Below are 27,372 nucleotides of genomic sequence, written 5' to 3'. Positions count from 1 at the left end.
TCAACTTTCAGTAGATCCTAATTAATAAGCTTAATATAACCTATATTTTGGCTAAAGTTAATCTATAACCACACCATTTTTTCATTTGACCACTCCTTTTCATCAATCTTCCTCTTGATTTTACACCCAGGACTAGCGCTATTGTTATGGGCACGGTTGTTATAAAAAAAACACGACTAAATTTCCCAGCATGACCCTATCACTCCTTTGCACTTCTGAATCATAGTTAAAGTTTTCGTTTGTGCAAAATATTTCTATTCTATGCCCTTGACCTTTTTTTTTTTGTTTTTTGTTTTTCGTGTGTGGCCACGCATGGGTAAACATGCGCATATGCATGTTCCGATGCATTTCCATTTCTCTTTTTATTCACGTTTCATTGGTTTCCTGTGCTGTGGCTTTGCTGCTGGATGTTTGCTTGGGGGCGTGCGACCATTTCAGGTAAAAAGACAGTCCTTTCCCTTCGCCTTCCTCCCTAGAGGAAAATCCTTGGGGAGGTCTTGTTGTTGGAGCAAAACTTTTCCTGCGTGCCTTCAGAGCGGAAAGTAAAGGAGGTTGCTCGCCACTCTGCTGTGGAACAAGCATCGGGGAGTTGCCGCTGGAGATAGACAGAGCAGAGCAAGAGAGAACAGCGGCAGCTTTAAAAATACCTTTGCATGGGAGCTTTTAACTTGTTCGCTGCTGTCGTAGCAGCCCATCTTGGGGATAAACGTCACGTGATTAATTCATGCAAACCAATTGAATCAATTGGAACACTTGTGTATCCGATATATTGCATTCATCTCTATGTAGCTTGAATAGACACTTCCAATTCGAAGCACGTTAGACTTGAAGAAATATCCTTGATAAGTGTACAACGTTGTAGCCTTTTATTGGCGATGTATAATTAATGAAAATAAGTGGAGTGATGATGATTAGGATGCTCTCACATTGGGCGAGGATGTCGAGCTAATGACATGAACAACACAGAGGATGTGTTGCTGATAAAATGACAATTACCAACTGCTGCCACCAAGTCTCTCATTAAGAGTTGGACAATGCTTGGAGCAAGATGAGTTTCACCACTAACAGTGCAGCCACACTATTTCTAATAGTTCTTCCCCACGGCAAAGCAGCCAATGGCTCACATTCTCTAATATTTTATGAATGTGGTTGCAATGTCGCATTTATGTGACTGTTTGTTGCAGTGATGTGAATTGAAAAACAATGGGCTCTATTTTCATGTCCAGTGCAGAGTTGCGGTCTAAATGTGCGCAGGTGTGGGCTGAACTAAGTTATGCTATTTTCTCAGACATGTGCAAGCAGGCTTGGCAAATTTTTTTGTGCGGTTGTGGGTCTGAACACAGCCAACTTCATTCACCGCCAATGGAAGCAGCTGCTCTCGTTCCCTTTCAATACGCCGCGAGAGGCGCGCTGAAAGTGCTCGACATGGCGGAAGAATAAACTGATTTGCTCGTGTCCTGCGGCAGGTAAAAGTGCATTTGTAAGGAACTGCTAGAAGACCTCTACAAATGAATTATATAAAGGAGGGTAGGTAGAACACAGATCTATTAAGTGGGCACTTGGAGACCGCTGTGTGTGTGTGTGCGTGTCTGTGGACGTTGAAAAATAAAATTCAACAACAATATTAATTATAATTTCAATAAAGGAAATAACCTCACAACCCTTGGTCAAATGATCCATGTCGATATGCCCCGTAGAGCACTTAGCCTATATTTCAGACCCTCCAAAAAACATCAGACAGGTTGTTTTGACTTTGCGATGCTTCTCAACAAGGTCATTTTAATTTAAAACTATTGATTACTAAATGTTGATTAGCTGATGATCTTGTTGACTGCTGTTTCAGTCCCCGGGATGCTGTTTGGGAAATGGCAAATTGGATTTTCTTGTCGGTGGTCTTTTGGACCTTTGCGCTTATCTTTCTGCGGAATTATAATGGATTTAAAATAGTAGAGGGGAAGAAAAGACAAAACAGTAAAGCTAAAGCAATATTTCTACAACGGGAATCTCCCAAACCTTCTGAAGCCTCTTTAGATGGAGTCTGTTATAGATGATTCAAGAAATGTTTTCCACTTTTTGCTTTAGTGGGGCACAATATTTCCATTAAATGGCACACTTGACAGTCTACTGAATATAGTAGAACAAGAATCGATTTCGCATTTGTCTATCATTATAATCTTCTCAGTTTCATTCGCTCTTTGGGATTTTTATGTGTCTTTCCTCACTGATACAATCACGCTGTCCTTTTTGACTCTGTGCCCGCTCTTTTTAAAATCTCAAAAAGCAAAACAATAAATCACCTTTTTGAATACAGCCTACTCCCACAATATCATCTGCTTGCAATACCCTGGTTGTAAGAACTGGATGCAGTGCCATAAAGTGGAAGCATGTGTTGTGATCACAGCCGCACGCTCTGCACATCGATGTGATTTATGGAATGCCGCCATCGCTTGTCCAATTCCTATGTAGATCTGCCCGCATAATTTCAAGCAACAGCATTTCCTCATGTACTGCGGGCACACCACGCAGGCTCACGTCCATAATTTATTTACTTTCTGACACATTTTAAACAGAAAGCATCACACCAAAGTAACCTTGGTGAATCGTCAAAGTGTCGTTATAGTGCTGCCACTTTGTGGGAAAAACACGGTGGGAATTTGCTAATTTATCACCTTTTCTCCCACCTCCGCGTACTACTTCGCTGTTAGAGTCCAACGTTTTTATGAACAATATCAACTTGAAATATGATCGTCATGAAAATGTAATGGCTGGCTATTTACTTCCTTTATGTGTCGACGACCCACTTGGTTTTCCTCAATAATGATTACAGTACCGTAAATGAATGATTCTATTTGATCACTCAGTCGCCTGCCTTTCCAACGTGACTTTCTCGTCATTTGTACTCGCTGCATCACGTCGATACTATCAATATCCCCTCTGCTCGGTATTCCATCGACAGTATCTGCTGAATAATGTATGACCCTCAACTTTTTGTAGCCAGTGAGACAGGACCCTGCCTCCCAAGCACTTGAAGATGACCAGACAGAAAATTTGAAATGAATATTTCATTGGGCTTCAACATCTGTCAGTCAAATTTATGTCGACATCCTGCCAATAAATGGTGGAAAGACTGATGGAATATGATGTCCTCCGGTGCCGCGTGAAGCACCTGATAAAGGCATGTTGATACAAGCTCTCTATTTGAGAGAATCACCTTTAATCGAGTGGAGCAGCCAACTGTAGCGTCGTGTGCCAGAAGAAAAGGAAAAGTCATATTAAATAACAGTTTAATGATATCTCGAAAATACGTCTTGGTGAGAGTTGGGCAAAACATTCATCGAATGTAACGTGACAAAATAATCCGAAACAGAGGTGGATCCCACAAATGTAATCTTGGTGAAAAATCTTTATTACAGAAGAAAACTACGCGAAATCGACAAAGTACACATTCGATCACTGGACGAACGATGCCAGGAGAAAACGTAACAAACAGAAAGCGCCTGCAGAAGGAAAAGAAATAATTAACAAAAATAGCTTGTCGCCAAAGGACAAAAAAAAAAAAAAAAAAATCCAAATGCGAGAAAGAATAAGCAAAACAAAATTAACAAGAACACTTCATACAACAGTAGTCCAGTGGTTAGCACATCGGCTCGTCGATCCCGGCTCTGGCTTTCCTGTGTGGAGTTTGCATGTGCTCCCCGCACCTGAAGAAATGTTTGGGAGTTTTTTTCCTCCGTGTCATTATTTCATAGAGGCGTCAATTATGTCTAGCAGGATCACTTGATCTGCAAGATGGATCTTTCACCCCGTGTCAATGACGAACGTCCTCCTCAGTTGAAAATTTCCAAATGCTGCATCAGCACGTATCTTCAAATTATCTTCAATTTCAGGCTGACGGCGTCAGCCTGAAATACTTACAGCAACTCGCTGACGGGCTGTAGATGTATAAGCCTGAAGTAGAGATGCAAGGAAGTAAGACGGGGTTCTAAGATCAAGAGTTTGCATGTGAAGCTAATATTTGCATCTGGAGGAAATGGCACAACATCCTGTGATCCGCTGATTACCATAGTGATGAAAAGCTTCAAAGGGAAGCGTGTTCTTCTTCTGGGGTTGAGCTCTGAGTTATAGGTTATGAGCGGTGGTCGTAGCTGTCTCTGCGGGCCTGTTCTGCTCAGCAGCAGGAATATGGGACACTCCACTATTGATTATAAGAAAGTGAGGATGGTAGAAACAAAGTTTATGTACTGCTAGCTTGAAAAAGCAAGGACAGAGCTCATTATATTTTCTGGGGTTGTTTGGGCAATTAAAAAAGCAAACACACACCAAAAATAGGGCAGTCAATAAAGAAAAGAGCTGGAGGAAGAGCATTCAATAAGCAATTGGATATTTGTGATGAGATGAGGATTATGCTGCTTTGAACTATCTCTTAATTAGTTCTCAGGAAGTGTCATTTCCCTTCCATATCCATGAAACAAGGTTCATATTCGGTTTCTTACCTGGAATGAAATCGGGGTGAGCATGGCCATCTGAAATTTGCTGACAACCCACTTCCCAAGGGGTCAAGGTAATCCGCAAAGTGATGTGGACACACTTTTATTGCAACCCTCACTCCCCTTAAATTGTCACCATGCATGCGGAGTAGAAAATGTGGGGCGAGGGTTTCTTTAGTTAACTCATACAAGCAAAGCTGGATTTGGATTCTGACACAATCTTTTTTTTTGCTTGTTGTTGTTGTGTGGGGAATGATGCCAGGCACGCTTCCCCGTCTCTCCTTTGAACACTGCTGCTCAACACTGCAGGACTGCAGCAACAGGGCAGAGATCTCCCTTGAATATGTTTACAAGGGAAAAGGATGCAAGACGTGAGAGCGGCGTTGGAAATGAAAACAAAGTCACTCTCTGTCAAAGTAGCAGCAACACGCGGCCCAGATATCGAGATAACAAGTACACATGAGTGGACGATATAGCCACATGGACAATCCCCTGCAAATATATTGTATCCATTATTGTGGCACAGTGCTGAATTTAGGTGGCATGCTGCTAGTGATCAACTTTTTGTGTGTGTGCGCGTGTGTGTATGTGTGTGAGAGACAGACACAGAGAGAGAGAGACAGAGAGAGAGAGAGAGAGAGAGAGAGAGAGAGAGAGAGAGAGAGAGACTCTTCATCACACATCTAAATGCAGTAGGAGGACAAATTGGAACTTTCCTCCTTCGACACACCTGGTCCAAATGATCAGCTCATCAGCGATCCACAGGTGTTCCACAGGGCTCAATTCTGGGGCCTCTGCTGTTCTCACTGTATCTGCTCCCATTGGGTTCCATCTTAAGGAAACATGGTCTTTCCTTCCACTGCCTTGCAAATGACAATGTCCGACTGAGCAAAAAACATGTTTTCTCATTAAGGCCACTTTTATCCTCCTGGAGGAAATCAAGACCTACTGTCTTCATTATTCATTTTTTGTTGTGTTGTTTATTGTTGTTTCGATATTTGCTCCATGTACGGCACTTTGTATACAGCGGTGGCTGTTTTAAAGTGTTCTATAAATACAGATGAGTTGAGTTGAGTTGAGTTGAGCTCTGCAGAACCCTGATAATGAATTTGATCATTTCAATCCAGGACCGTAGTTGTCCACCCGTGATTGAATGGTTCCGAATCACTCCCCAAGTCACATCAATTCACGGACAGAAAGGAAGAACAGTGACATCAGGGTTGTTGTAGATGGGAGCCATCAACTAGGGTGGCTATCGGTCAAGGAGAAGGAAGTGTCTGGCCACCAGTCAGTCATTTCACAGGCTCACCAAACGCTCCAGGCCAGAGGTCACAAGTTAAATTGCTCAGTGTGTATGTGTGTCGTTGCATGGATGCTCTCGTGTGTCTGTGAGTAAAAATTTCCATTAGCTGTAATGTGAAGTCATGGGATTACACACGGATCTGACATGGGCCTACTTCGAGGGTATCCTCCTTTGATGTCAAATGAAAAACCACCCTTGACCAATGGCCCAGTTTTTTTTTCTAATCTTAATCTTAATCATGGTTCTCCTTCGCTAGCAATTATAAAATGAGGCCAAATTTAAATCAGAGCCATACATAAATTCAGCCATAAAAACAAACATAAATGTGATAATGTTTTAATGATGCTAAAATGCATGCCACTGTTCGAAATGGAGCTCCATTGTGTTTCTATTAATTCTGCCAATTAGTATAATGTTGTTTTGCTTGACCACTGCTTGTTTTGACTAAGTAAACACAATACTCTTAGCTTGTCAGTACTGTAAGTGCAGGATCTGTTTCTACAGAGTATGAAATATATATATATGCAATACTGTAAACACATTTACAGATCTGGCCGGCCACGTTATTTTATGTGGCCCACAGAAGCAAACTTTGTGCAGCAACTTCCACGATTCTTGCTTGAACCACAATTTCTAAATGTCACATGTAGAAATAATAACAGCGATATTGCAAACGATGTTTGTTACCAAGCCCCTTTTCACAGTAACTTGAACAATAGTTGAACAAACTAATATGATTGATGTCTAATTTTTAAACTAGTTATCCATCCGTTGTTGTGTATATGTAATAATATGAGATTAAACATTTGTATGGCTCCAGTCACAATGGCTCTCTGTGGGAAACTGCAACTATAATGTCGCCCGCAACCAAAATGAGGTTGCAACCCCTGCTATATGCGCCTATCTCCAAACGTGACTCGCAATTTTCCTCTGTGCATAACAGTTTGTCACCCTAAGGGGCCCTCCGCATGCAGTCAACAACATCGTTGGATCAATGCTGCCATCTACTGTTCTGATACACTGAGTAGTAGTGCATACCACAAATGAAAGTTACATTGAGATAGAACTGCAGTGTTTATGCATCAGAGAGTTGTACTGGCTTATGATGATACATGCATGATGCCTAATGTACGGAACATATTGTAGTAATTTGCTTGGGTGTGTGGTGATTTTTATGCATGTTTAACAGAATAGAGTGCACTCTCGCAGAAATTTAAATATTTTTAGAGAGACTACCAACGTATCAAAATGTGCGTGTTATGTTCGTCTGGAAGAGATGATGTTGGATTGGTGATTCTTTTTTTTTTTTTTTATCATTTTCATGTAATTGTCTCATTTGATGAGCTCATGAGAACTTGTTCTCCGTAGACCTATCAGGTTAAATAAAGCAGCAGCTTCCCCAACTAAAATAATTACTTAATTGCAATTGAATTACCGCTGGAAGGATGGTGAAAACATAACAGAGCAAGTCAATTTGTCGCAGAGGCTTCAAGTTGTCACGTAGCGAGGTGGTGGTGGACCCCAAAAAGCAGGCAAGAGGGAGGAGCAGGGTGTATTTGAAGAAGTGTATTGATAAAACACAGAAAACTAATAATCCTAAACAAACAAACACCAAAGTATCAAACAAAAACCATGACTGAAGCTCAAAACTATCAATAACAGAAACATGACCTAAACATGACAAACAAACAAACATGACAGCAGCAAACAGCAACAATGACCCGACCAGAGTTGTCGCGTGGGAGTCGTTTTATAGTCATAATTGCCTAACGACCAACAGGTGTGCAGCTGCTGGGAAAAGACCCACAGTGCCACCTGTTGGTCACAAACCGAAACATGACACACGTATATTAAATCAAAAAGGCAATAGCTTGCAACTAATTTGGACAATTCATCAAATCAGCTGAAGTTGTTAAAAACTGAGTCAATATACATCCTGTGTCTCTCTTATTTGAGCTTCATCATGCCAAAATCAGTGCAGTCCCCGGAGCATGAAGAAGAAAATCAATACACTTTGAAAGGATTAAAAGATGACACCAAAACCCATCTAATTATGGTGGAAGAAGCTAAGCCTCTCACGTCGCTATCTTGACCTCCACTATCATCGATGCCAGGGGCACTAATTGGATTCCAGGCACTTCAGCTACTGTGTTTAAAAGGCCGAAGGGAGGGACGAAAGACTTATCAGTGCGCAACAGCCAAGCCGCCAAAATAATGGAAATTATAAATTGGGCAGGAATAGTAGGCATGTGAAATGTGGTAGGATTTATTTTGAGGTGTTTTAGGGTAGAATGGTGTATTTAAAACACCAATCTGTGGGAGGTTTAATTCTTAACATGTTCAATACATCATGATTCAAAAGCAGGAAATTAAATATTACAGCGATGCTATTGACTATTAGTACTATCGAGGTGCCCTTGAGAATGGAACAGACCCTCAAGCTCAAGAGGTACAGGGTTGTTTGCACATCATTTTTTTTAAACATATTTTTTGTTTATTTATTTGAATGTGTTATTTTGTATATGGTCATAATGTCCCATGTAACTTCCTTCATTCGATCATTCACCTTGGATAACATACTTACGTACTGGCACTCAAAAAGAACTGGCAATACATTTTTAATTCCGGCATTCATGTCAAGGGTGCCATTCGGCATCCGGAACCAAAGGTGGCAGTAGAGCACATATATTCAAAAATGAAGGCTCTTTGAGCGAGAGAGATCCTGTCAACTCGTCATTAAACATGACGTCACGGGCCTAGCTTGTTTTCTTTTCTTTCTTTTATCTTTTAAATCAAAGCTTTTGCTAGCGCTTGTTAGCATCTCCCGGAGACGAGCTAGACTAGCCACATTATAATGGGGATCGAAGACGAAGCTGACCGGACGCTTTTTATCAGGAATTTGGATATGCGAGTGACTGAGGAGCTTTTATTCGAGCTATTCTTACAGGTGATGTTTTCTTGCAAGCTGGCTTTTGCTGGTCGGTTGCGAGTGCTAGCTAGTAGCACTGCCTCGTCGATCGAAAGATATCCTCGAAAGACATTAACGCTGAATATCCTCGCAGTAAAAATTAGTTCGCTCTCAACGTTAAAATGAAAGTGTGCAGTCTGGTCAATCGAGAAAAAAAAAGATAATTTAAACTTAAATTATCAAAACATGCTAGCACAACATTAACAAAACTCTCTCAGTAGGCAGGACCTCTCATCAAAACCAAAATTCCAAAAGACGGTGATGGCAAACAGAAAACATTTGGTTTCGCCGTGTACAAACACGAGGAGTCTGTGCCGTATGCCATGGAGCTCCTAGACGGGACGTCCCTGTTTGGTAGAATGATCCATGTGCAATTCCGAACAGGTATGTTACGCGTGCTCAAATGCCGTGTTTTTTTCGTTTGGTTTTGTTTTTGGTCGTCCCAAGTCGATCGTAAAGTGTATAGGGGGAAATGGGGGATAAAATGTGTTTTTGTGTGTATGTTATTTATATTCTATATTAGTAGGCAACAGGTGACGTACAGTATAGTACGTGCTATGTTGCACGTACTGTACTGCATTCAACAGGCAAAATAGACCTTGATAACAGCAACTGAATAACAACAGCAATCTATTTTGTACAGTCGATCACAAAAAGCTATTTAAATAGCTATTCAAGCTATTTAAACGTCGTTGATTCAATGTATTTCGCCACACAAAGCACTCTGGTAACCAAATGGCTACACATGACACACCTTGTCCTTATTCCAACCTACCGGCACTGTGTTGCTGCGGTCTATATTCATTGGCGTCCCACAGAAAAAAAAAATCAAAGATGTAATATGTTAATAGCACAAATTTTGGCATTGACAATTGCATGTTATTGATTGTTTTTATTGCACATGCATTGAAAACCTAGCTGTGTGTATTAATGCACAGCATGTTGCATGCATCTTTGCACTGAGGATCGAGAGGAAGAAATTTCATCTATGCTGCATGTCATACATCAAGCATATTTGACAATAAAGATGAGCTTGACCTTGATTGCCTTTGCCTTCTATGGGAATGTTGCCACTAGCGGCTAGCATTAGCTTGAATAGCATTAGCATCTAGCTTCGTTGTTTGAAAGCTGTTGGAATGGTAAATATTCCTAAATTTACGTGACGAAATAACTCAAAGCACTCTTCTTTGTTTCCACCTTCACCTTTGAATTGCACTTACTCACCGATTCATTACCTGATCCGTTTACCCTCGCGAGGGTCGCGGGCGTGCTGGAGCCTATCCCAGCTGTCTTCGGGCAGCAGGCGAGGTCACAGTGCACACATCAACAAACAGCCGGTCATGCTCACAATCACACCGAAGGACAAAACTATTACCAACGGTTACAAATTTAATTTTGTTTATACCCTCTTTTAGGCAGCACCCACAGCAACAATTCTGGGAACATGAGTCCTACAAGTACTCTAAATCCCCACAGATTGAGGTGAAGCCATCCGTTTCGTGGTTTAGTTGAAGCTGCCATGTCACCGTTTTGTGTGCTTGATGATGGGGTGAATATTTGAATATGTTTCTCTTACAGGGTGCCGCCGCAGTTCACGTCTCCTCCATACACTCCGCCAGCTTCTATGCAAAGGTCTTTTTCTTCCCCTGACAGTCTGCAGAAGCATGCCATGGTAAACCCTCTTATTATCAAGATGAATTGCAGCCTGAATTTTGTTGAGGTCCCCTTCCAATACAAAATGTGTTAATTTGTCTTCTCCATTCCAAGATGAACATGTGTCAGCAACAGATGTATCAGCCGCCGCAATTAGCCAACAGCTTTTCCAAGACGCAGAGGCGTCCGTCTGCAGGGGGCGCAGGCAGCTTCACACATAATCGGCAGCAGCAACACAACAGGAACTATCACCAGCAGAATGCCTGGGGGGGCGGCGGCCGTCATCACAACGGCCAAGGTGGCAACAGGCAACACGACGACGACAGGAGCTTTAACCGTGGTTGGAGACGATACTGATGTAAGGGAAAAGAGACTCTTTTGTTGACAATATCTGTATGCTCAGGTTGTTTTGTATATGAACAAAAATGATTTGTATGTTAACCCTTTTTTTTGGTTTACAATTTTAACGTTTTTAAAATTGTATTTAATGTGACAAACCTCACAGATCACATTTGGCCAATGACAGAAATGTGATTCTTGTTTAAATAGACGGGATGGGACAGGACTTGGCCTTTTGGCCTGTTTTTTTGTATAATTTAACTAACAATATTAATCATGGTGCTCAGAGTAATTGTACAATGTTCAGGTAATTTGCAAAAAACAACAAAAAATCCACCAGCACCACTTCTGCAATGTTGAGTTTACTAAAAATGTTCCTTTATTTTTTAAACCTTGATTTTCTTAAGGCAAATGAGTGATGTTTTAAAACAATCCTGATTATAAACATTATTTGGCTGAACATTTGCATCCTCTTTCATTACTGCACAAACGTGTTCGCTGTGGTGCCGCGTGGAGCTGGTGGCCTTATTTGCACCTATAAATGGCCAAATGTGTAACTAATATGCTTGTGCTGCGGGTTCGGAAGTAATCTACAGGTACCGTGCATATTCTTTCAGGGAAGCCAATTACCGCAGTAAATGTATCCCAGCCACATGATCAGCTTCTCCATGCGACCTTTCTATTTAGGACGTTTTCAGGGCTTGACGTGGATTTGTCACCCACTCTGTTCACTCGGATACGTGCAATTACGTGGAGGTGTTTCTTGTTACCCAACGTGGACACAGACCAGCTATTCTGGGACAATCCTCCTGGAATAGGAACTGCTTTGATCCGGCACATCTCATGTTGCTGTCGCTCTTTTCGCATCCCTGCCCAGGTGTCCCCGCAACAAAGTGATGATCACATCCCATAACAACCAACGATGAGGTCATAATCGAGCCTTCCGAACGTGCTTGAAGCTGCCTGGTTGCATGTAGGAACAATTTAAGTGTCAGTCTCATGTGGCGCTAAAGGTGTATTTACACCCTTCTGTGTGCGCTAATCAATTTTATCCTCTGCAGGCTGTCAGGCGGAAGGCCTTCATTGTTATTATTATTATGACACATGTGGTGGTCTTACAACTTTAATTGCTTGATCTGGCTGGCGTCTCCTGCTCTGAAGCAGCCAGATTAAGTAGCCTGCCGGCTACTGAACCCACTTCAACTCCACCACAGCCCCAACCCACAGCAATGTTATGATGGCTGCACTTCTGGTAGCTGATAGCCAAATGCAGTGAAATGACTATTTGCAGGTCATAAAATCAGGCACGCTTAAACAAAGAGTTTCATTTAATGAAACTATCAAGTATAATACGCTTATTTTGTGAGGAGTGTATTTTATTTTATTTATTTTTTGTATGGTGGTTTCCATCATTACATAGTGCAGGTGGACCTAAATACATTTTGCCTGTTGCATTTGAATTACCGGTACTACACATTTGCTGGCCACATCATTGGGTACACATGTACATGAGTCTAATTCAACATCACAATGAATCAATTGATGTCATTGTGATGTTGGATTGACATCAAATACCCACTGGGATGCATTTGTCACAAGAAAAAAAATGTTTATTTCAATTTAATTTGCCACGGTATTTTTTGTGTGTACGTGTATTGTACAAGGGTCGCTAATGAAGTCACCACCGAGTCTAGTTTGACTGCAGTGCTCACGGGCGCAACAGTTTTCTTTCTGTGTAGAGTCGTTCCAATTTCTTGCCGTTCTCATTACTTGTCAGCATGCAGCACATAAAGTTAACATGCATTCATTTGACCTTTTATTCTAAAAATGAGAAACCCTGTCAAGTCACTGCATTATTATTTCGAACAGAAAAACGGTTGAAACAATGTGAATGCCAAACAGTTTGGTTGAAAAGAAATCCTTCAAAATGATTTAACATGAGCCTCTTTTCCGTCATTTGATACTCAACTGGCTGAACCACATCCGAACATCTGAACTAAAACTGTCCTTCTGGATACTTTTATTTTATCCTTCGGTTGTATTAATCGTGAAAACACAACATAATTACTATTCTAAACGAAACGATACGATTCAAACAATGATTATTTAAACAATTGTGGTTATTATTGTGTTGAATGGTTAATTATTTTAACGTGTACCTTATTTTCACAAAATAATCCTGTAATAGTATATGTAACATATTTTCTACGTTTTCACTGTAGAAAATCGCAAAACTACCATAAAATTACAAAACAATAATTTTGCTCAGTCTTGATTGAATATTCATTCTTTAGGAGAGACAATATATTAAAAACACTCCTCGTTTTTAACAGTACACTTACTTCCAACCGAATCTGTAAACTTTCATTTGTTTATTTTTTATAACAGTGTCCAAAAAAAACCGCTGATCGTTTGGACATGGCAGAATTGTTTTTAAATTGAAGTACAGTACACTAAATCAACAAAACGTAAATGAACTCAACTGGAATTTACACGAAACAAGTTAGGGCAGGTTCGGCTATTTCATTTCAATTCTACAAAATCAAAATGGGGGAAAAAAAAGGAACGACTGAAATGAATGGAATTAAGCGTCCGCTATTGGCCTCATTCGTTCGCGGCAGTCCATCGGAGGAGGGCGGAAGCAGATGGAGGGAGCGTGAGAGAAAGAGAGAGAGAGAGAGAGAGAGAGAACGAGCTGTGTCTGTTTATATACAAGTGGATGTTAGTCCGTGCAAGTCTCAATCGGCTCATCTCCAACGAATCTTCTTCCCGCAAAATGCTAGGAGCAGTCGTAGTGGTGTAGCGGAGTGGTCTGACTTGTCACCCTCCCCGCCCGAGTCTTCTTGCACTTGTTTCGAGCCTTCATACTCAGGGATCCAGCATGCACTGTCAAGCCGAAGTGAGGCTTTCCTCCCCTGGCCAGCTGAAGGCTGCCAGGCGACGCTACAAGACGTTCATGATCGACGAGATCCTCTCCAAGGAGGCTTGTGATTATTTTGAGAAGTTTTCCCTCTACTCCGTGTGCCCGTCGCTCGTCGTCCGACCCAAGCCTCTTCACTCTTGCTCGGGTAAGAAAAAAAAATATGCATTGAACTCACCTGATTTATTCATAGGAAACGCCGAAGCGCGAAGTTTCAAGCGCGTGGGCAGTTTTACGCGTGCTTTTACGCATCGTATAGGCCACTTTTCATATTTACTATATTTTAATATTTCCACAAAAGCTGATTAACGCAAGAGGTGACGTGGGTAATACAACATTTGGCTGATTCAAAATGTAAACGACTTGCAATTAAACGTGTTCAATCACTGCACCTACTACAAAGCAATAATTATAATTTCTATTGTATTCCGTCAATTGAACCCTGTTTATTTAATTTTATATAATTTATATTATTGTCATATAGACCCATTTGGGGACCTTATAAATCACACCGTGCACACTTTTGAGCATCCCTTGTGCTTTAGGGGACATCTGATAATTTTTATAAGTTACATTCAAAGTTCTTTTTTGGAATGGTAGCTCAGAGCATCTAACGAAGCTATGATTTCCATGCAAGTTTTAAATAACTTTTTACATTCTAATGAACCCTCAAACACAGGGGCGGGCAGCTCTGGTCCTCGAGGGCTGGTGTCCTGGATGTTTTCTATATCTCCCCGCTCCAACACACCTGATTCAAATGATCAGGAGCATTTTCCATCTTCTACTGAGCTGATCATTTGAATCGGGTATGTCGGACGAGGGAGACGTGTGAAACCGGAATTGCTAACCCCTATTCGGACAGATATTTTCCATGAATGAAAACGGTGTGCAACTTAACATTGCTGATCGTGTAAACTCTGAAAAATAGTGACAGAAAGACAATAGCTACCGACGTGATTGTAACACTCTATCACATATTACAAATTTAGATGGATAGATAGATATATCGATAGAGAGATAGATATGTCAAGAATAACTCAATAACTGGGATATTCTTAATAGCCTCCATGCAGTCCAAGGCTACTGCCGGCTCCACTAACCATTAAAGCTAATTGCTCCGAAGTCTGAAATAATAACCAGTGCAACTTGATGATGCCAGAGCTGGTGATGATGGGTGGTGATGTTTGTGGGGCGAGGGCAGATACAAAAATAGGAGTCGTGATCCTCTCATCCCTGTGATATAGTGTATGCAGGAGGGCATTATGGTTGGCACCACACCGCCCCGATGGATAGAGTAACCTGCTTTGGGGCACTGGAACACGGTGCCCACTTATTTGGAGCTGCTGGGGTGTGAGACACACTATATTCTTCAACATCTATTGCCTTTAGCGCTTGATATAGAACCTGTCAGGCTGAAGTGGGCCTCACCAGCGAAGTGTTTACACTGAATTTGAGGACTTGATTGATGTCATGACCACCTCCTCCCAACAGATGTCGCTAAAGAACACGGGTGCCAGAAAGAACAGTCGGAGCGGATCACCAATTGTTGCTTATGGGTTGCTTGTCTGTGGCCATTTCCAGTGCCTCAATCCACTTTATTCTTTTTCAACATAAATGACATCAGGATTAGGCATTGTACTGTATACTAAAAAGCAAGCAACATAATGACAGAATGCGGTATTTTATATGGGAGACTTGGGGCAGGGCATTTAGCTGCAGTCTAATCTCATTTGTCAGCATGGTGAAAAATCCTATCAAAACAAGAAAAGTGTGTTTGTGCATGCGTTCGTATGTGTGCGTACTGGTCTTTGTAGAGGCTCAAAGTGAAATACAAGCCAACAAAAGAGTTTTCATCCCATTTTAAACCCTAAATCTGTGTCGGACAATGTAACTTCCCATTAAGCATAATGCTGCCCTGTTAGGCTTGATTACACCCATGTCAACACATACGGGCAAGTATGCACAGACACACACACACAAACATTTCAGTTCAGATTAACTTTGATCAGCAAACCATTTCCACACAATCAACAACAGTAAATGACTTGAGCTATTCAGTCATTTGAGACACAGAGCTTTGTGTTTCAAAGTTGCTTAACAACCGTCTGCTCCCCTCCCCCCCCCCCCCACACACATTTTCAAATCAAACATGATTTCAGTCAGCCACATTTCAATGAATACATTTTTTTAGGGGGGGTGGGGACTGAATTAAATCATTCAATTAATAAATTAAGAGAAACATACTCGTGTTTTAAGGCAGCACTTTCATGCATTTTATAGAACATGACATCTGGCGTCCATTGGAATAGTTTCCACAAAATACTGCAGAAAATATTTGAATTCAAGCAGAAATGTGCACTGGGAAAATGCCATAAAATGTAAATCACGTTTTAGCATTATACCAAAAGTAACTAAAAACAAATTATAAAATTAATCTAAGAGGTAGTACATGTAAGCCTGCTCTGACAAGTATTTAATAGGGTCTACAAAAGGTCAAACATTTGGACATACATGCTTTTAAGAAAATGTTTGTTTTTATTTTATATGCCCCCCCCCAAAAAAAACGTTAAAAAATATTTCTGGATTTTTTTAGAAGCATATGAATATAACAAAGTGAATATTGATTTAATCACCACCAAAATATTTAAACAATAACAAAACTGTTTTCAATTTAAAAAAAAACAGTTTGATTATATAGAAATGTAACTTTTAATCACGACCAATAAACCCTGATAATATATCCCCCCACCAATTAACTCAGAACATTTTGAAAATGCATGCTTTTCTGTTGGATGGCGATATTCTGAGTGGCTGTGTGAATGACTTACAAAAATATGAATACATAGGCCACATGACGTCAGCTCATGAGCCTTCATGCTTTTTTGGCACCGTCGAACAGGCATACACTTGCAGTTCGACTGTACTCTTGGAATATAGTCAAGTTCAAATGTAACAGAGTGCTTTTTGTTTGCTTCCCTTCTACATTCTGGTAAGAACAGTCAGTTAACAAGTATTTGCATGTCCAATGGAGGAAATGTTGTTGATAGTATCGCTAATAAAATGGAAATTGAATGTCTTGATCTATTCTTGGCCGTAACGGTTACCATAAGCATTTCTTACATAGCGACCTTGATTATCAAGCGTATCTGTTGCACCAGTGCTCTTTGCAGTTCCTTAAACAGTTTATTTGTAGCCTATTGACAGGACGCGGAGCTTGTCAACAGCGTGTCACATGCGAGCTCGTATGCTGTCAGTGGAAAGTCACCGGCGACGTTAACATTCTCCTCTTTTGCTCCTTCTTTGTGTGCCTCCCACTTAAACGTCAAGCTCTTTGCTGACAAAATGTCTTCTCTTTGTAAACCCCCCCCCCCTTCTCCCTGCCCACCCCTACCCAGGATCAAATCCCCCTCGTACCATTCAACACCCTCGGCAGCATTCCAACTCATATGGTTATGACTTGATATCGTAAGTGTCAGCGGAGGTGATTCACAGTCAGAAACACATTGTGACAAAATACACGTAGTAGCTGTGCGCACAAATTCCCCCCCCAAAAAAAAAAGTAGTAGAAAAAAAAGATCTTGTCGAGGCCTGTTGTAACGGCAGCAATCTCAGGTTGTAGGATTAACCTGACCTCAGCACCTTGACATGATGTCATCATCAACTGCAGGTAGTGCCTCTTTGTGTTCATGTGTGCATCTGTGTCTGTTTGTGCGTACGTGTAGAGAGCAAGCAGGTGTGCCCCATAGAGTGTATGTGCCTGTATGGACAATGCACGGTCTCATGACAGCTTCCATTATCACGTTTCCTCTCATGTTTCTTGTCATGTACTTCTGTGCAGGTTATACAGTATGCAAGCATCTTTGTAGGCCTTATATACAACGGCGCAAGACAAGGCATGCTCATTCTTCCTCCAAGTGCCACCATTCGTCATCTGATTTTTTCTTTTTTGGTGGGTGGGGGGCTTACAAGCGGAACACTTATACATAAAAAGTCAGATTCTATGTCACGTTGCTGGTGCGTTGGTGGATAAGTGGGGGATTTACACTACATTCACCTGCCACAACTGTGTGTGTATATGCGTGAATATAATCCATCTCCTTATACATATTCTCTTGGGGTTGTCATTACAAGGGTCACGGGTGGGCTGGAGCATTCTGATTTTGGCCAAGAGGCAGTGTATACCCTGAGCTGGTACATAGAGACAAACCACCATGCTAGCAAGGGGAGAAACTTTCAAATTCCACAGCGATTCAAACCCAGAACCTCTCGACACGTTGGCACTGTCCCGCCTTTGTCTAAGTGTGCGTGCCCACATTTCATCTCATCAGCTCAACAGTCGCAAAGTTTCATTTTGCTCGGTGGATGACTGTTATTGTGTCGGTCGTGAGGTCGTAAAGATGTTTCTGGCAGATACCGTGTGACAATGACTTTCATTGACCCGCCACATCCATTCGGCTAAACCTCATGCTCGCCCTCTTCCCTTCCCTCCCACTGGCTCCAGACAAGTGTTACTTTTTATTGATTCTGGCGTCTCGCTGCTCTGTGTGCTCTGATAGAGGGCAAATTTGACAACGTGTGCTCATGCATGATTGCACACAAGAGTGAAAGATCACAGGACACAGAGAGAGAGGTAAAAATGAGTTCATTGCATCGGACAGTGTTTTTTGAGATTTTCTTACAGCTGCTTCAGTGTGTGCGTGTACATCATCCGACGTGTCATCTGATCGTATTTAACATCTTCTGCAAAATAATCATTCATGTGAAGGGTCAAGGGGAGAGGTGTAAAACACAAGACTGCGTCATAGGGGTCAGCGCCCTTTACAAGAGCGAGGTCAAGAGTAAAACACTTCCTAGAAAACGCTGGGCAATTAATAATTGAGCAATTACACACGGTCGATAACAGAATAAGAGCCTCCTGAAAACTTACAGTAACCCTGCTCTCATCTGTTGCTCGAGTGTTTATTACATTGTTCTGTGTGTGTGTGCGTGTGTGTGCCGTCTCAGGTTCTTCTTCACTGCGTGCCTACCCACTCCTCTCGGTCATCACACGGCAGCCTCCAAGCCACCCAGGCCACCTCCCGCACACACCTCCATCCTCGGGTGGAGTGCCGCCCCATCTCCCGCTATTGTCGCCGCAGCACGGCCGAGGCTCCGAACCGTCGCCCAGCCAAACGCCCCTCAGCATTAGCAGCGACTCGGAGACAGAGCGCGGCACCCCCCGCCTGAAGAAGCCCCGTCGCAGCCGCACCATCTTCACGGAGCTGCAGCTGATGGGCCTGGAGAAGAAGTTCCAAAAGCAAAAGTACCTGTCCACGCCTGACAGGTCGGTGGAGTTAATAATAATAATAATAATAATAATAATAATAATAAGATAAGATAAGATATCCTTTATTTTTCCCACACTAATAATAATAAGAAGAAGAGGCCGTTCGCACGCTCTCACTTATACAGTTCTCCAAGGACTGGTTGCAAGCCAATTCCATCTCGCCTGCTACAGAGTCAAGCAAGTGTACCGCTACACTGTCAGTACAAAGTGGTTGTTTGTTTTTCCTAAATAAATCTACATTCTACACTTGGCTGGCTATGTTATACATTTTGCTGAAGGTGCCAATCAAAATTGAGTATTCATTTCGATGCAAAGGGCGACTTCTCATGTGTGTGTGTGATGCAAGAGCATTTCCACTGGCATATAAGCATCACTCACGTGTGGCATTTTGATAAGCTGAATACCTGGCATCGAGCACATTTCCAAAGTACAACGCGTACACACAGCTTCACAAAGCCGCAAACGCAATTATCAAGCAACAGTTAAGCTAACATTTGTCCTGTGGGGAATGTCTCACGTAATGTGAATTCTGGCCAAGCCAGAATATTACCTCAGGATTCCAGTTCAGACAAGAGTAATGTGTTCACCCCGGACCTCTTTTATGGTAAAATAAAGAAGAAATGGAGTTGGGGGGGGGGGGGAAGAAACAAAGCCACATTCATAAAAAAAAAAGGGATTGTGGCCAACGCAAGCAAATGTATTAAAGTGAATTACGACAAATCTTTGAAACCCGTGCAGGTGTATATACTAGGCACTTAGCCTCAAACAATAAAATGATGTAAACTATTCTACTTTTGAACAAATCTGGAGTGCTATCCTGTTTATAAGACAGTGTTTGGGCATTGATGTACAGTCCAGCAATATTTTAACATTAGATTGGCGGGTGGAGAGATCTGTAAAAAAAAAAAAAACCAAAAAAAACCACACCTTTCTATTCTTGCCGACACACATGCTTGAAAATAGATTTCGACAAATCTTTTAAGGTGCATCTAATCTTTGAGGGAAAATCCCTTCGTGTAATATTTTATATCTCATTTTAACTTGGCCAGAGGTGTTGGAAAAGTCACCCTCTCTCCTCTTGAATCACATCGCCAACAGCAAAACAGTTCAGTGAGCAAAAACCTTTTGTGTACGCATGGCTGGACCACATTTTGTCTTGACAATCATATTGCATTCCAGCACTGATGTGAAAATTGAATAAGCACATCATAAGAACCGCACGGTACGTTTGATCTGCCAATACAGTGTATCAAAACATTACTTCAATAAATGGTGTACTTATCATCCTTATTGTGATTGCATACAAGCGGTCTTAGCCATATTGTACTGAATAGCCGGGACAAAGATGGGCGGACCGCTTTCTCATGTTGCAATACATTCGAGTAACACCTAAATGGTTAGCCTCATAGTTTTCCTCTTCACCATCCCCCACAAAAAAACAAAGAAAAAGCAAGACCTGCTTATGTGTGGAGTTGGTTCTTCAAGATTCGCATGAGGAGAAACTCCACAAGGTCTAAGTTTGGATGATGAAAGGTCACAATTTAAAATGAGAATATTTTACAGTTTCAATGTTATTATCGGGCGGCCCGGTAGTCCAGTGGTTGGCACGTCGACTTCACAGTGCAGAGGTACTGGGTTCGATTCCAGCTCCGGCCTCCCTGTGTGGAGTTTGCATGTTCTCCCCGGGCCTGCGTGGGTTTTCTCCGGGTACTCCGGTTTCCTCCCACATTCCAAAAACATGCGTGGCAGGCTGATTGAACGCTCTAGATTGTCCCTAGGTGTGAATGTGAGCGTGGATGGTTGTTCGTCTCTGTGTGCCCTGCGATTGGCTGGCAACCGATTCAGGGTGTCCCCCGCCTACTGCCCGAAGACAGCTGGGATAGGCTCCAGCACCCCCCGCGACCATAGTGAGGATCAAGCGGTTCGGAAAATGGATGGATGGATGTTATTATCAGTGATATTGTTTTGCTGTTGTGCTGAATAGGTAAGAAATAAATTCACTTTTGTTTCAACATCTTCATTGAGGGCCCTATTTTGGGGGCGTTTGCGCTGTTGTGGGAGAGAGAAAGTTTGTCCACCAAATTAACAGGTGTGCCAGGGGACTGTACCGTCATAGAAAACACCCTATCATTACGCAGCGCGGTCGACCAAATTCACACTAAACTAGACTTGCCCTGGGACAAAAAGGAAGATACGCTCATTTTTCCATCGAGCGTCTTCTAATTCCTGTGACCAATTCGTCAGGTGCATCGGGGGCACAGCAGATCGGTTTCCCGAAAGGTCCAGTGAGTGGCAAGACGGTCTCAAACACGCTAAACTAGACTTGCCCCGGCACGAAACTGAAGTTCCGTCCATTTTTACACCAAGCGCATGGACTCTCTATCTTAAAACAGACAATGATTTTGTACAATCCCTCTGCAGTCATTAGCTTCGAGGCAGCATCAATAATTACATTAGGTTACACCCAAGACTAAACGGTTAGTCACAGCCCCAAAGGAAGTAGTTAGTACATAAATACATTCAATTGTCTCTGCAAAACAAAGAGCCTTCAATAAGTGAGGTATTTCGTCGTATACTTATTACTTTTTTTTGGGCTCCACTTGGACGCAGTATACACGTACCGCACACACACACGCACACACACACACACACAATTGTTCTGATTTCCTGCTTCCGAGAGACTCTGAGTAGAGTAGAACAAGAGGAAATGTCATTTTCAGCTAAGCATTTCTCCCCTTAAATGAAAGGCTCTCAGATTACATGCCAGACAGTAGCCTTGTTAGTCATGGACCAAGCGCATGTGGTGGATGCATTTACTATTTCTCCACGCAGCCACTTATTACATTACAGATCCCGGTGCAGATGTTTCAAACACTGCAGATGTGTGAAGCGTCTAACTTGCCAGCTTTGATGCCTGATTCAAAGGCAGCGTGTTTGAAAACAGTTGCGCGATTGGCTGGAGCAATGAAATCAACACATTCAACTGAAAAAAATGACTCTCTGAACTGAAAGGGCGAGTAACAGTGTCAATCTTAACCGAGCATTACTTTATTGTTTTTCATTTTATTTTATTATTATTATTTTTTAAATTCAGCAGTTTTGATTTTTAAATTTTCTTTCAGGTTAGACTTGGCACAGTCCCTTGGACTCACACAGCTTCAGGTGAAGACATGGTACCAAAACAGGCGCATGAAGTGGAAGAAGATGGTGAGTGACATCCCAATATATTTGTGACGGTGGGAAGTGATCAAATATGATATATGCTACTACTGTCCAAATAGAGTTTCAATCCAATGTTGCCATCAGAAATGATGTAAATTAAACAGTGACTATCGAAAATCTGTACATGTTATTCAGCTTCCAATTTGCGCAAACTTTTTGCCGTTTGCCGTTTTAGAGGTTCCACTCTGCTTTATGCATTTTCATATGCTAAACAGACAGGCTTGAAGTAATTAAGACATACCTGTGGGGCCACACGGTCGAAGGAGCACGCGATGTGTGAGTGACAGTTAACAACAAAAGGGAGCAAACACATTGCCAAGGAGGGTCGGGTCAAAAAGTGAACTTGTTGACTCCCAAGATAAATGGCTGCAAAAGGCGTATCCAGCAGTCAATGTCTTCTCTTCATGAATATATAGCACTCACAGTTTTTGCCTCCCCAGACCTTTCATGACAAGAACAATCCGCATAGATGACGTGTGTATTTGTAGGTACTCAAAGGCGGTCAGGAGGCGCCAACCAAGCCTAAAGGCAGACCCAAGAAGAACTCAATTCCCACCACTGAGGAAATAGAAGCTGAAGAGCGCCGGCTGAAGCAGGAGGAAGAGGAGCAGGTGAGAAAGACAGAGGCAAATGCCACGCCGGCTCGCCGGCAAGAAACGGCGCCTCTGTCGGATCCTGGAGTTGTAAGCTCTGCGCCCACCGCCGCTCCACAGTGTCAGAAGACAGCCGGCGCGACGGAGGGCGCTGATCGGGTGATACCTCTCCTAATGCCCCCAGAGACACACGCAGAGAGCTAAGTAACAAGAACACAACCAAAGACTGATCCCCGCCCCGAAGCCTGCAAACAAATAGTGCCTCAAGATCACTGAAGCCAGATAGGAGAGTTGTGCTATCACAAGACCGACACACATTTCCGGACTTTGGAAACACACACTTAATAAATAGAAACCCAAAACATTTGTTTTCTCTCTTAACTCAAGAAAGATGTCAAATTCCCTTGATGACAGCGAGGACACATCTTCATCCTTTTTGTCTGAAACCGAATTCTGTTCTTCTCATTGCACTCGGTCTGTCTGTGGTGGCATCTCAGAGAAGCCAAAGAAAAAGCAAATGCCGTGGTACGTGGCCTTTTGGAGGTCCATTGAGCTGATGTTTCAGAAGGTGGGGAGGGGGGGGGGGGGTGTCGTCAAAGATGTGGGAGATTAATGAACAGCGACAGCATTTTCCGTCAACTCAAGGAATGTGGTGGTAAAATCAGAAGCTAACATACTCTATTATTCATTCATTTTCCGGACCGCTTTATCCTCACGAGGGTCGCGGGGGGTGCGAGAGCCTATCCCAACTGTCTTCGGGCAGTAGGCGGGGGACACGGTGAACACTCAGCCTACTCTATTATTGCTGAGTGTAAATACCTTCTTGCAGTTTGAGGAAAAATGCTATGCAGGGCTGACCAGATTCCAATCGTAATCCAAAACGTAGCAACTGCAACACAACTTGTGAGTTAAGCAGTGTCTGGCTTATTGTGCTCCTTGCAGAGAGCTTCTGGTCCACCTTCGGGTCCGGCTCGGAAGGTGCATCACGAGTGGACAAATAATGGAAAAGTACATCCGTTTCTTTGCCAATAACAATTGTCATTTATGGTAAGAAAATGTTACTTTGGCTACAGCTACAGTGTGGCCCGATCTCAAGTAGGCCTTCAAATAGTCACAAGACAGTGCTATTTATTGCAGAATGAAATGATTTATGTCACTGGTATTGATGCGCAGAATAGCCTCACATGATGCCTGTGCCGTGTCAAAATGTTCGCATTTTCCTTCCCGTGCTGCCATTATGTGGCGTTATTTCACTGCCAAAGAATCATAAACGCTCCAGTGCCTTGTCGGTTTCGGAGGGAAGCAAATGTATTTGAAAGTTGATTTCAAACTAGTCATTTGAGCTCTTTCCGGAAGATTTACAGTACATATTCGGTCGACGTTGTACCTGCAAATACTGTAGAAATGTGTAAATTATTAGATATATGGTCCTTTTTATATCTATAGGTGTATACAACTGTATTTTTAACTGCTGTTTGAAATTTGGATTATTAAAATAGTTGGGATGTCAAGTGTTGCCGCTGTCCGGGATCTTTGACTTCTCTTGCAGTGCCAGGACAGCTCCTCTTCTCCCTTAAAAGCTATTAGGAACTTTTAAGCTGTCAGAGATTCTCCAAGGAAATAAATCACAGTCTCTTTGCCAAAGATAAACAGAAACATTTAAAGTGTCAAGCATTTTCAGACTGCAGGCGAATGCTGTCTCTAACTGCCTGTGACTGACTTTGTTCCAAAAGCTTTTTTTTTTTTTCTGCCTTGCAAGCATTTTTGTAGCTTGATCAAGAATCCACCACAGGTATTTGCAATTGTTTCATATGAAAGATGCAGTATTTTTCTGATGTAAATAATGCTTGTTTGCTGAACTCATTACCCTTCTTTAAGGTTTGTGTGTTTATATATTTAAATGCGCGTGATGGATACCAAATAAACTTCCCATGGTGTTATTGTGGAGTTTTCATTGATAGAATTCTGTTTTTACATTCAAGCGTTCTCATGAAATCCTATTAAAGCAACACAATGCATCAATGTTTTTTTTGTTTGTTTGTTTTTGTTTTGTTTTGTTATTTTTGGTTCCAATTTATTATTATTTTTTGCACACAAAAACCGAACAATACAGACAAGACATGAAACGGGAACGAGGCAAAGCATGACCAATCAAAAGCAATCAAAACCACATCAGCAAAAACACAGGTTATGACATACAGTGAGATGGACACATCTGTACAAATATTTGGACATAACACAATTTTCATCATTCCGCAATGAATTACATTCTAGTGCTACAAATGCAAACTCTGAGCTTTAATTTGAGGGTAGTATCAACAAAATCGGATCAATGGCATAAGAATTATAATATTTGTGTCTTCCAGTTTTTATAGGGGAAGTCAACCCCAAATGTTTCTTTACAATCTGTTCCATGCGCCTTCACTGAGTTAAAGACGGCATTCTGATTAATACTTTGTGGATGTTATGCGGCGAAACAGCAGGCCAGGTGAAAAAAGAATAAAAAGGCAATTCAGCTAGGATTCAGTAAGGAGATTTTCCAGTTTTCTTTATTTTCATGAGTAACAGTTGACCAGTTTTTAGCAGCCCACGTGTAGCACTGCTCACCAAGTTGTCTGGCCCCCAGTGACTTCCTCATTCTTCTTATAAAGGGAGTTCACTTGAGCTTCAAGCCAATCAGGTCCAAGCAACAATCGGCCCTTCCCAGGTGGTTGCAATTACCTCATCTGAAATAATTAGCATTCTACAAGGTGCATTCGGTACAACAGTTTTGGATGGAAAGAAATGTGCACCTTTCTTCATAGGTGTCAAACTCGTCAATGTTTTTCGTCAATATGACACTGGAATACGAGTTAAGCAGCAAAATGCTCCCGTTACTGGCCACCTAAGGGGCCGGCCATTTTGCCACTTTCGGTCAGCTCAGGACAGTGACCAATCAAACCTAACCTGTTTTCTGAAGTTGAGCCACGACCGGTTGTTACAGGAGGGCTGTGATATTTATTTAATTTCGATTCATGACCGAGATCATCCATCCATACATCCATCCATCCATTCTCTACCACTTATTCGGCTCGCGGCTTTAGCAGGGAAGCCCAGACTTCCCTCTCCCCAGCCACTTCTTCCAGCTCCTCCCGGGGCATACCAAGGCGTTCCCTGGCTAGCCGGGAGACATAGTCTCTCCAGCGTGTCCTGGGTCGTGCTCGGGGCCTCCTGCTAGTTGCACATGTCCAGAACACCCCACCAGGTAGGTGTCCAGGAGGCATCCTAAACAGATGCCCGAGCCACCTCATCTGGCTCCTCTCAATGACTCTGAGCCCCTCCCGGATGACCCAGCTTCTCACCTTATATCTAAGTGAGAGCCCGGAGACCCTGCAGAGGAAACTCATTTCGACTGCTTATATCCGGGATCTCGGTCTTCTACAGTCGGTGGGGTAAGCGTCAGGGTGCATCAATCCATGCCATATAAAGCTTTTGAAGACGCATTGTGCTTGCAGTAAATTCAAGTACGCATTTAAGTACTCTGTGAGTTGACATTTATCATCTTTATCTGGTACAACCGGCAGGATGGCCTGTAGCGCGCCTAAGGGCTCCACTCTGACCCCATGTAGAGCAAAGAATGCTGTAAAGTGTATTTTTAGTGCAAAACACCGGACATGGATGATTTCTAAAGCAAACAATGAGGGTTAGCACTTAGTGATGCTATACCTGTGTATTTCAACAACGGAGGCACTTCACAGAAATCAGACATTTTACTGCGCATCCATTGAGCGCAGTCAAAGATATGCCATTTTTCTGTGATGACACTATGATTGAACAGCACTTTGTCTGAAAACAACACAAATGTGGTCAAAATCTCAAAGTTAGTCAGCTTAAGTGTAACAACACGTTGACCACTTTCAATAGTAAATCAGAAAGGGAGTAAATGAATTTGACCGGCAGGGGTGTCATTCACAAAGGAGTCACCTTGCAGGAGAACATCAAGAATCCATTTCTTAAATGTCACTATTATCATATACGATGCAGGCAATTATAGATCGAAAATGTATTATTTTGAAATGTTTGGGGGAATAAAAACTTTCCATTGACCACACACACTCCATAGCTTACAGTACATTGGTAAAAATAAAAACTGAACTCCATCGCAGACAGTCCAACAGCGGCGCCATTTCCCTCTCATCTTTGTGACAACTGCCGACGACAAATGCAAACATTTCTCTCTCGGATTTCCTCAAGGCAAAGGTCTTGGCTGGCAAGTTTTCAAGGTTGTGCACTTTGCAGGTCTCTGCAGGAGGCCCTGCAGGCTAATTGTTGTACGGCAAACTAAGAATGGCTTCCTGAACGAGCCCTGCAGTGTCACAGTGGCGGCCTAATAGGAGAACCTGTTATTTTCTCACTGGTCCAAGTTCACCTGCAGGTCACTGGGGTGGAGTGGTGTCATGCCTGAGCCACGACCCTCCCCAAAATCCACTCCCCCCCCACTAAGACATCCATTGCGCACCTTCAGCTGTCAGCTTAGTGCAGGCAATTAGTCTCAATTTGACACACTAAGTGGGCGTAGCTC

General features: G+C 42.3%; 2 protein-coding genes across 3 annotated transcripts; both read left to right on the top strand.

The window, feature by feature from the left end:
* The first annotated feature begins 8,533 nt into the window (after positions 1 to 8,533).
* rbm7 (RNA binding motif protein 7) lies at positions 8,534 to 11,210 on the top strand. Its single transcript, XM_086126273.1, has 5 exons — positions 8,534 to 8,737; positions 8,980 to 9,142; positions 10,174 to 10,240; positions 10,337 to 10,430; positions 10,526 to 11,210. Exons 1-5 carry the CDS (start codon positions 8,645 to 8,647, stop codon positions 10,766 to 10,768), a joined length of 660 nt encoding a protein of 219 aa, XP_085982399.1. The 5' UTR covers positions 8,534 to 8,644; the 3' UTR covers positions 10,769 to 11,210.
* A 2,131-nt stretch (positions 11,211 to 13,341) lies between these two features.
* On the top strand, positions 13,342 to 24,751 carry barx2 (BARX homeobox 2). Of its 2 annotated transcripts, XM_086126370.1 has the most exons (5): positions 13,342 to 13,818; positions 18,675 to 18,993; positions 22,119 to 22,203; positions 22,707 to 22,829; positions 22,932 to 24,751. In XM_086126370.1, exons 1-5 carry the CDS (start codon positions 13,632 to 13,634, stop codon positions 23,013 to 23,015), a joined length of 798 nt encoding a protein of 265 aa, XP_085982496.1. In that variant the 5' UTR covers positions 13,342 to 13,631; the 3' UTR covers positions 23,016 to 24,751. The 2 variants fall into 2 exon arrangements, with proteins under 2 accessions (XP_085982496.1, XP_085982495.1); XM_086126369.1 differs by having other exon boundaries at positions 22,707 to 24,751.
* The last annotated feature ends 2,621 nt before the right edge of the window (positions 24,752 to 27,372 follow it).

Source organism: Hippocampus guttulatus, chromosome 12, assembly GCF_054856545.1.
Source record: "Hippocampus guttulatus isolate MCC_2025c chromosome 12, RoL_Hgut_1.0, whole genome shotgun sequence".
NCBI lineage: Eukaryota > Metazoa > Chordata > Actinopteri > Syngnathiformes > Syngnathidae > Hippocampus > Hippocampus guttulatus.
Note: the sequence above shows the minus strand (reverse complement) of the source record. Positions and strands in the feature narration are given on the sequence as shown.